Here is a 10,667-nt window from a genome sequence, read left to right as displayed (position 1 = left end):
ATCTCTCCTACCCAGTCCCGCTTCAAGTGCCTAAGTTCCGATAACCGCAAGATGTGTCTCCTGTAGAAATGCCACCGACACCTGCTTACGTTTCAGTAAGTGAGAACTTTAGAAGGCTTAACCGGGGAGCGTAATCCACAGACATTCCATGATATCACCCGTGTAAGATTAAGCATACCAGGAAAACCAACATCCCCAGGAATGCGTCGTATCCCACCTCAAAGGGGTAGGGACCCTCCCAGCCAAGGCCCCCACCTTCCAACATCCATACACCCCCATTTCAAAGGAAACATTCATTCCATAGCACCAACCAGCCAGACAATCATTCATCCTCGCTTCTACAACTGCCCAACCCCCCTCCCGCCCACCCAATAGGGTTTCCCTCCAGTCCCCCTCATTATCATCACCCCCCCCGGACCCCCTAAGCGGAGGTAAGGATCCCGCTTACTGATGCCTCCGGGCACCGCCCCAGCCTTATATACAGGGTCCGCAGTGCACTCTCCCCCCCTCCTCGCCGTCCCTCTCTCGTCCAAGCCCCATCCCCGAAAAAGCAACTGCAACGTGACTTCCCCACTCCATTAAGTCCAGACCAAATTGAGAACATATGAGTGCGAGTTCTGAGAGATGCAGTCCTCCGGCAGAAGAGACGCCCTTCATCGTCAGCAGGAGCATAGCCAGTCCTCTCCGTGCGAGCATCTAATTCTTATGTCCGAGCTGGAGGGGTGTAATCGGCCGGACTCTAAGGCCTATTGCAGCGGACGTGCATAGTTCATAGCTCCTCAGATATGAAAGGAAATAGATGGTATAATAAAAACTAGCACTCATAGGCTTTCAAGTCCATCTGTAAAGCTGAGGTGTCCGGTATCCCAATAATGTGTGGACAGAAAAAACCCCAAATGAACATCAGAAGCAGGCAACCAGCCTTTTAAACTGCAGAACCTCGTCCACACGCAGCAAAACCTGCAATGGGATTGTACTTGTCATAGACGCTGGACTCTCATCTGCTTCTTGAGAAGAAAAAACAAACTCTTGCAGGAGCTATCACTGTCTTCCCCTGAGAGACAATCATCAGGTAGCCAGGGTATCCACAAAGGCCTTAGCCTTCTCCACCGTATCAAAGTAATGCACCCGCGAGTCGTGCCAAACCCGTAAACGCGCTGGAAATAACAACGCAAACTTTATGCCTTTGGTGTGGAGCGTATCTGTGAAAAGCGACGTCTGCTCGCTGACGCTGCTGCCCAGAAATCCTGGAACACCCGGATAGTGTGAGCCTGATATTTCACATCTGCTTTCTGCTGCGATGCTCTCCACAGCTCCGCCTTATGCGCTGAATTTAACATTTTTGCAATCACCAGTCTTGACCTATCCAGATCCTGCTGTTTTGTTCCCAGCCGGTGAGCTCGCTCCAGCACCAGTTTCCCCTTAAGGTGTGGCAGGGCCAGCGCCTCTGGGAGCCAGGTCTCAAGCACAGTGCGCAGGGAGCCCTCCTCCAGGCTCTCGGGGAATCCCAGGAAGCGCAGATTATCCCTGCGCGCTCTGTTTTCCAGATCCTCCACCTTCTCTGCCATGGCCTGAAGTGTGGACGCCGGCTCCGCCATCTTGGCCATGGCGGTCAGTGCCTGCCTCTTCCAAAGCTGAGATACGAGTCTCAGCTGCTTCCTGCCGCGGTGGCAGAGCTGCCAGGGTGTCCCTCACCTCCCCCAACTGATCGGTCAGTCCAGCCCAACGCTCGTCCAAGGCCTCCCGAATCGCTAGCTTTATGTCATCTGTGATAAGAGGCAGCGGGGGGGGGAGGGGGACTCACCCGTCGATGCGACAGCCATTTCTCTCGTCAGCTACCCTGCCTTTCTTTCTCTCTTTTTTTGCCTTCAACGATGCCATTCGACCCGCGGTTTTTGCAAAAAACGAATCGCTGGGTCGAGCCCCTTTCCCTGACTCTTCAGCTGTCTGATTTGGTGGTGTTCACGCGGTTTGGGGTCGCGTTATCGCTGAGACGGGCCGGGAGCTGAGCCGAGGCACGTCAGCTCAGCTAGTGCATCCCTGGAGCTTCCATCTTTTGGGGATCTTTCGGCGGAGGATCCAGCATCCAGGGAGTTGAAGAAGCTGGACGTCCGTAGATCTCTTATGCGGTATCTGGAGGTGACCAATGAATTTAGTTTATCAGATCACCTTTTCGTGCTTTGTCAAGGTCCAAAATGGGGTAATATGGCCTCCAAGACCACCATTTCTTGCTGGTTGAAGGAGGCCATAGGTTCCTCGTATTTACTCTGTGGGAAACGCATTCCGCAGGGACTCAAGGCTCATTCGACGCGTTCCCAGGCGGCTTCCTGGGCGCAGTGTATGCAGATTTCCCCACTGGAGATCTGCAGGGCGGCAACTTGGAAATCCTTGCATAGGTTTACGCGTCATTATCGCTTGGATGTTCAGGGCTCACGGGAGGGCAGTTTCGGTGCAGGCGTCTTAAGAGCGGGCCTCTCCGGATCCCATCCCAAGTAATCTCAGCTCTGGTACATTCCAGGAGTCTGGACTGATCCTTGGTACTACAGGAATGAAAATTATCGGAGATAAGACCTAATTTTCTTGCTTATGGCCAGGGACAGAAGAAGACTTAGACTCAGTAAAAAGTATAATGTATTTTTATTAGTCAATATAAGTGTTCTCGGGAGATGCTGGGTACTGGGTGCCCTTAGTCTTACAAACTGACCAGCATCTCCTCATATACAGGAAGTGACCCTTCTTTTATACAATATTGTGGAAGCTTCTAGACTTGCGTGACCGCCCAAAGAATCATTTACATAAGTTGTGATGTCAAATGCACGATTAGATCATCCCTAACTATCCCTGATTAGTTTCTTCCCAGGAGGTGTGGCCCATTTCCCATGGCTTTCTTTGTTCTGTTAAACTCTTACTGGTCAAGACAATCAACACGTCTGTAGCTGTGTGGATTACAAACTCCTGAGAATGGTGCCTGAAGCTCCCCTGTGGTTTCTTCTTTGTGACCCTATGAATAGGCCTCACCTGTCTGGTGCCAGCTTGCCTGCTTTTGTAGATATCCAGGGACATTCTGTAAGTCACTCAGAGTCCATTCAGCCCAGGCAGGCTAAAGAAAAGCAGAGGCTTCTGGGGATTTCCTTCTCCATTGTTGGTTTTCTGTTCAGGCATACTTCTCAGGATGATGGGAGGGGGTGGAGTAGAGAGGAAACAGAAGGGGAAGATGATTCCAGGGGCGGGGGATGGAGAGGAGAGAGCAGAGGGAAAGGGAAGATGCCCAATGATGTGAACCCTGTGGCTGGGTGCACCACAGCACAAGGAAGGTTGGGACCACTGGCAGTAGGAAACAAGGGACTGGGAGGGGAGAAAACTTAAAGGAACGAGCAGAGATTTTGGAGGGCGAGAGCCTAGAGGGCAAGGGGAGGGTCTAGGGGGACAAGAGGAAGGAGCATGGCTCTTGCACAGGGTGGCAGTGAGGGGTCAGCTGCTGAGCCACCAGAGGCGTCTGTACTGCCTGGGGGCAGAGATCCCACCTCGTCACTCCCCCGACCCGCAGGAGGAGCGGGTGGCAGGACCAAGCAGCATCGCTTTACCCGGCGCCATCTTCCTGTGCCCGGGCCAGGTTCTGCAGGGCTCATTCCTACCGCGAGACTGGAGCTGCACACGGGACGCTGACGCTGTGTGAAGCGACTTCTGCTTCAGGGTCTCGGGTTCGGAGAGGTTCGTCTCGAGCTGCAGAGCAGGAAGCAGGAAATGTTGTGTCTCGGGCTCCGTGGGCAGAAGAAAGCAGAAGTCTGCCTTGTCCCCATAGTCGGAAGTGGCCGTCTGTGTTGGGCTGCAGGGCAGGAGGGAGGAGGAAGTCTGTTTCAGGGTAAATCTTCCTCTGACCAAGGGGTAGGATGGAAGTGGTGACCTGTGTCAGGCCCAGGGGGCAAAAGGAAAGGGGCAGATGAAGAGGCGTGAGGGTGAAAGGCAGGAAGGGGAGGCTGCTGGGGTGGAGAGAGGAGCGAGTACTGAGGGGAGGTGCTGAAGTTCTGCTTGTGAAGGAAGTCAGCGGGATCAGGGACTGGGGAGAAGAGAGAGAGTTTTATCTTTCCTAGTGTGTACCAGATGGACTCAGGACCCAATGGGCTGTGCTCCCCTGCCAGCAGGTTGAGATGGAGTCAGATTTCAAAGCTGAGGTCACCCTAGATACCCCCCTGCAGTGACCTCGGTCCTTCAGTATTTCTCCGTCTCCAGCAGATGGCGGATGTACCTCTCCCTATAGGGATCGCTGTACTTTTTGGAAGGGAGAAATTCTACATTTAAATTGGAAAGAAACAAATTTTACCCTAAAGCCCCACTCTCCTGCAGTGAAACCTAAGGGTCCCTCCCCCAGTCGAGAATTCCTGAGGTGATCTCCGATATCTTTCAGAGGTGGGCCTTGGTCCGGTAGCCGGTTCCCAGCATGGACTTAGCCTCCAGAGTAGCTGAAAGGCAGCGGGTGTGAAACAGAGTGCGGCGGTAAAGGTATAGCGCCCCCCCCCCCCCCCCCCCCCCTGCGAGCTGGAGACCATCCCGGCACTCAATCGATAAGCGCCAAGACCAGATAAGCAGAAAACTTTAAATTCAGGTATCCGGTCTCCAAGGCTCGGATTGCCGTACTGATTCGATTTCCTTCCTGGCGAGGTAAAAGGGAGCACCAATCGGGTTGCGCTGCTGAGCGACTGTCTGCTTTCCCCTTTGTTCTAGTTTAAAAGCTGCTCTATCTCCTTTTTAAAGGTTAGCGCCAGCAGTCTGGTTCCACCCTGGTTAAGGTGGAGCCCATCCCTTCAGAAGAGACTCCCCACTTCCCCAAAAGGTTCCCCAGTTCCTAACAAAACTGAATCCCTCTTCTTTCTGTTTCTTTGCTGCCTTACTGATTATTGAAAGCACAAACATACTAAATAATATTCCCCAATAGTTTACTTCTCCCCAATACTTTAAAAAAAAAAAAAGAAAGAAAAGAGAATTTTCCCAAGCAAAACTTACTGATTCCTTTCAGCCACCAGCAAGGTGATCCCCTCCTCTCAGTGCTCCCAATACTTGGAAGATAACAGGAGTCCCTTCACTTCTATGTTTTTCTTTGAAATCTTTAATGATCTGCTCCAATTCTGTCTCTCTAGCCTTTCTCAGTTTGATATTGTGGTTCCTACTCCCTATTGCTGCCTTAAAGGTCTCCCACCTGAGTGTAGGATTAGTATCAGTAAAGCTTTCAGAGTTTAATGGGCTGACTTCAAGGTCAGTCATCTAAATCCTTGCTTTTAAAATGTCCCTCCCACCCTGCATATTTAGCTGGTCCAAAGAGGGTCAGATGTGAGGTAAATCTTTCCAGCTCCAGTGGGGCAAGGAGCGGGCCTGAATCCAGCCAGGCAAGTCTTCAGTCAGATAACCCGACAGCCAGCTAACTTTAGGTTTTCCAGTCAGTGGCTTAGAGAAAATTGAGCCCTGTGGAAGAAGACCATGGACCAGCTAAGACCTCCGGGAGTAGCATAGACAGGTGCTCCGAATGGTTCTTTGCTGCCGGCATCCTCTGTGGTTCAAGGGGAAAAAAGGAGGGAAATCTTTGTTAGATGCTGCGGTCTGGGATCGCTGGCAATTGAAGGAAAAGCAGTGTTTGCAGTCATGCGCAGCACTGAGATTCTCTTGCCCCAGATGGTATGGGGGGGTGAGTGGCCATTCAGACTAGGATCTGCCGCAGATCTCTGGAGGCCGGTTAGAAGGGGAGCGCTGGCGCTCTGGGTGAGTCCTAGCCCACGTCGCTGTGATCTTGCCTGGGCACTGCCGTCGGGGAGCGTCCTGGCTGGTGCTGGCTGGGCTCGGTATTTTATTTAATGTTGTGTCTGGAAGGCTGAGCAGGTGCTTTCTGTCTCTTGCACAGGCAGTTTTCACGAAAGATGCAGTTCAGAATGCTGCCAGGGAATTCCTCAAGTTCCTGAATCGCGGACTCTCCCCTTACCATGGTAAGTGCAGTGATGCCTGGGCCAGGGGGCTTCGCTGGGTGAAGACTTTAATGTAAGACACTACCAGACCTGTGTCTGCATGCTCCCTCCCTATCTCTATGCATCACACACACACACACATGGCTCCCCTCTCCCCTGCAGTTCCCGTATCGCTTTATTTCCAGATGGGCTCAGGACCATGATGAGGTTGTGCCCCCCTGCCAGCAGATGGAGACAGTCAGGTTTCAAAGTTGAATTCACCCTAGATACAGCCCTGCAGTGACCTCAGCCCTTCAGTATTTCTCCGTCTCCAGTAGATAAGAGGATGTGCTTACACGATGGGGATCGCTGTACCTTTTGGAAGAAAAAATTCTACTTCCCTGTACGTACCCGGATCAGTCCAGACACCTGGGTTGTGACTCCGCACCAGCAGATGGAGACAGAGCAAAACTTGACGGGCTCCCTACATATAGTAAGGTGCCACCCACAGCCCCTCAGTCTTTCTCTGTCTCCAGCAGATGGGGCAGGTCCACCCACAGTCTCGGGGATCCTTGGTTGTTTTTTGTGGCTCGGGAGTAGTCAGTCAGGGATCCATTTGTATTTAAGCCTAAGTTGTTAGGGCAGTGTGTGTTTTAAAAAAAAAATAAAATAAATAAATAAATAAAATAAAAAAGAAGAAAGAAGACATAAAGAAGAAGACAGAAGTCTCCCGTCGGGGGAGCCTCCCAGGAGGGTTGGAAGGTCCTGAGAGGACCATCCCCTCCAGGTCGAGGCCGCTGCTGGGGGTCGAGGACCCGGCCTGTGCGGGCAGCAGCGTCGGGGGTGACACCGGGGAGCCCGGTTCACTCACCCCCGCTGGAGCTGAAGACTGCAGGACCACACGGCTAGCGGCTAAGTAAAAAAAAAAAACCGGGTTTAGTTTTCTGCCGCCGGCTCTCTCTCCCTCTTCGCCGTCCCTTCGCCGGTCAGGTAGATCGTTCGCGGAGGGGGGGCGCTGGTTGGGGAGCTTGGTAGCCGAGGTGGTCCAGCATGCCGAGGGGGACGACTTGCCGCGTGTGTGGCTCTGCGCGCGCGCGGCTCTCCAGGGACGGGGTCTGCTCCGGATGCGTTGCAGGTGGTGAGGGTCCGTCGGAGGTCGCCCGGGGGGGTAGATCGCGGGGGGGCCCGTTCACCATCGCGCGCCGGAGCTTCGGAGGCCGCGACCTTTGATCCGTTCCCGCTTAGCGTGGGAACGGATGCCATTTTGTCTACAGTGCGGGAAGCCACGAGGAGGGGCGCTCCAAGATGGCGCCCAGCCTCCCGCGCTATCGCCACAGGCCCAGGGTTTCGGGGGGAGAGCCCCCAGGGACCCGTGGCTCGGGGAGCCCTTGTGCTGGGGAGGACTCCTCCGGATCGGAGGGCTCGTTTTCGAAGGATTTTTCCCTTTTGATGCAGAAACTGGCGAAATATAAAAAGTCAAGAATAAAGGCTGGGAAGGCTTCAGGGGCAGGGAAGCACACTCCCAGCCCCGGAAGAGAGCGGCTCGGACCCGGGACGCCCGGGGGGTGCCACGGGAGAAGAGGCAGCCGCGTGGCGATCTGCAGGAGTCGGAGTCAGCGTCCACCGCCTCCTCAGACGAGGAGGCGCTGTTGGGAGCCCCTGAGGGCCAGGAGGGCCACGAAGACTAGGGGCAGGCCCAGCCGGGAGCCGGCAAAGGGCCGCAGGCGGCAGAGGGTGATGACCCCAAGGTCGTCCGCCTGTTTCGTCGGGAAGAACTTTCTCCACTTATCCCAGCCATTCTGGACGAGATCGGCGTGGATCCTCCTCCAGTGGAGTCCAGGCAGGGGGTCAAGATGGATCCGGTGCTGTTGGGCCTGGCGGGCCCTGCACTGGCCTTCCCTTTTCACTTCTCGGCCTCTGATATATTGTTTCGGGAATGGGATACCCCGGAACTGGGGCTGAAGGTGAGTAAGGCTATGGACAAGCTTTATCCCCTCCCAGAGGACGCGCTGGAACTGCTGCGTCTCCCGCGGGTGGACGCGGCGGTGTCAGCGGTCACAAAGAGATCCACCATTCCGGTTACGGGGGCTACTGCCCTCCGTGATATCCAGGATAGGAAGCTGGAGGTGCAATTGAAGAAGATCTTCGAAGTGTCCGCACTGGGAGTGCGGGCAGCCATTTGTAGTACCTTTGCACTGCGAGCGGGGCTCCGGTGGGCCCAAGTACTGCAAGCGAACGCCGACCTCTCCTCGGGGGAGGCTACTCAGGCGGATAACTTGGAGGCGGTGATTGCCTACACCGCTGATGCGATGCACGATTTAATCAGAACATCGGCCAGAGCGATGGTGTCAGCGGTCTCGGCGCGTCGTCTCCTTTGGCTTCGCAACTGGGCTGCGGATGGAGCGTCCAAGGCCCACCTGGGGTCCTTACCATTTAAGGGTAAGCTCCTGTTTGGCAAGCAGCTGGACGAGCTGATGCAGTTCCTGAGCGAGAACAAGGCTTTTAAGTTGCCGGAGGATAGGCCCAGGCAGCGGTCGTCCTTTTCTGGAAGGAACAGGTTCCGGTCCAACCGCCGTCAGCGGCCGCAGAGGGCGTCGGGGTCGGGCCAGTCCTATCGGTCCGGCTCGGCTAGATCGTCCTCCTGGTCCCAGTCCTTTCGAGGAAAGAAATTCAACAGAGCCAGTGGACCCCCGTCCGGCTCGGGGTCCAAGTCGGCCCAATGAAACGAGAGGGGTCCATTCCTCGTTGTCTCCAGCCCTCGTACCTTACGTGGGCGCGAGGCTCACCTTGTTTTACGAGGCATGGACCAGAATAACTTCCGACCAGTGGGTCCTCGCTGTGATAAGAGACGGTTACACGTTAGATTTTGTTCGGCTCCCGGTGGACAAGTTCCTCGTCTCACCCTGCAAGGCCCTCGTCAAGCGCGCCGCTGTCCGGACCACCCTTCGGCGGCTAGTGGACCTGGGCGCAATTACTCCCGTGCCGCAGGATCAGCAGGGCAAGGGAAGGTACTCCATTTACTTCGTGGTCCCAAAGAAGGATGGAGCTTTTCGGCCCATTCTCGATCTAAAGGGCGTCAACCGGTGCCTGCGGGTGCCGCGGTTCAAGATGGAGACGATCCGCTCGGTGATTGCCGCGGTTCGTCCGGGCGAGTTCCTCGCTTCGCTGGACCTTACGGAGGCATATCTTCACATCGGGATTCAGCCGGCTTTTCACCGGTACCTGAGATTCTGCATCCTGGGCGGCCATTACCAGTTCAGGGCTCTTCCCTTCGGTCTCGCCACGGCTCCACGCACTTTCACCAAGGTGATGGTGGTGGTGGCTGCCCAGCTCCGGAGGGAAGGGCTGCTGGTGCATCCTTACTTGGACGATTGGCTCATCCGAGCGAAATCGGAGGCCGAGTGTCGGCAGGCGATTGCCAGGGTCTTACAACTCTTGCGATCGCTCGGTTGGGTGGTCAACTTGTCCAAGAGTCATCTGCAGCCTACGCAGCGGTTGGAGTATCTGGGGGCCCTGTTCGACACCGAGAGGGCCATGGTGTCGCTGACTCAGGAGAGAGTGGGCAAGCTCCAGCGACAGGTGCGCCACATTTTGTCCATGCGGTGCCCGCTGGTTTGCGATTACCTGAGGGTCTTGGGTTCCATGGCATCGACCCTCGCTCTGGTCCCTTGGGCATTCGCTCATCTGCGACAGTTACAATCAGCGTTACTTTCCCGCTGGAAGCCGGTTTCGGAGGAGTTCCATCTTCCGTTGCCTCTCACGCCCTGTGCCAGGGCCAGTCTGCACTGGTGGCTCTCCCGAGATCATCTGTCCTGCGGGGTGTCTCTGGTCATGCCCACCTGGACGGTAGTGACGACGGATGCCAGTCTACTCGGCTGGGGGGCGGTCTGCGGAGGCCGCTCGGTCCAGGGGCAGTGGTCGAGCCAGCAGTCAAGGTGGTCCATCAACCGCTTGGAGACAAGGGCGGTGTCGTTGGCCCTGCAAGCGTTCCTTCCGTGGATACGGGGCCAGGCGGTTCGGGTGCTCTCGGACAACGCAACCACGGTGGCGTATATCAATCGTCAAGGGGGCACGAGGAGCCAGCAAGTGGCGGAGGAGGCAAGGCTGCTCATGATCTGGGCGGAGCAACACCTCAGCGGCTTGGCGGCGTCTCACATCGCAGGTGTGGACAACGTGCAGGCGGATTTCCTCAGCCGGCATCGGCTGGATCCAGGCGAGTGGGAGCTACCAGACATGGCGTATCGCCTCCTCTGTGCCAGGTGGGGAACGCCACGCCTGGACCTGATGGCCACCGCTCACAACGCAAAGGCCCCACGGTTCTTCAGCCGTCGGAGGGAACGGGGCGCAGAAGGAGTCGATGCTCTAGTACTTCCCTGGCCCACGGACGTGTTGATATATGTGTTTCCCCCGTGGCCGCTGATAGGCAAGGTTCTTCGCCGAATCGAGTTACATCTGGCGGACGTGATCCTGGTGGCGCCGGAGTGGCCAAGGCGCCCGTGGTTCGCGGACCTCATTCAGCTGGCAGCGGAGCCTCCGCTTCGGTTTCACGGGGCCGCATCTCTTCTGCGACAAGGACCCGTCTGTTTGGAGGATGCGGATCACTTTTGTCTCGCGGCATGGCTTTTGAAAGGGCGCGCTTAAGGACTAAGGGGTACTCTGAGGCTGTGATTGCGACCTTGTTGAGGGCTCGAAAACAGTCTACGTCCTTAGCCTATATGAGGGTGTGGACAGTTTTTG

General features: G+C 55.7%; 1 protein-coding gene across 1 annotated transcript in view; it reads left to right on the top strand.

The window, feature by feature from the left end:
- Positions 1-5,890: 5,890 nt before the first annotated feature.
- LOC115093362 (aspartyl aminopeptidase-like) overlaps positions 5,891-10,667 on the top strand; it is a gene marked incomplete at its 5' end in the record, with an annotated part of 61,822 nt that continues 57,045 nt past the window's right edge. Inside the window, 1 exon segment of the mRNA XM_029605004.1 lies at positions 5,891-5,972. Coding sequence (XP_029460864.1) covers positions 5,891-5,972 — 82 coding nt within the window.

The sequence above is a fragment of the Rhinatrema bivittatum genome, chromosome 6 (genome assembly GCF_901001135.1).
Source record: "Rhinatrema bivittatum chromosome 6, aRhiBiv1.1, whole genome shotgun sequence".
In the NCBI taxonomy this organism is placed as follows: Eukaryota; Metazoa; Chordata; class Amphibia; order Gymnophiona; family Rhinatrematidae; genus Rhinatrema; species Rhinatrema bivittatum.
The sequence above is the reverse complement of the archived record's forward strand: the minus strand, read 5'-3'. Positions and strand labels throughout refer to the sequence as shown.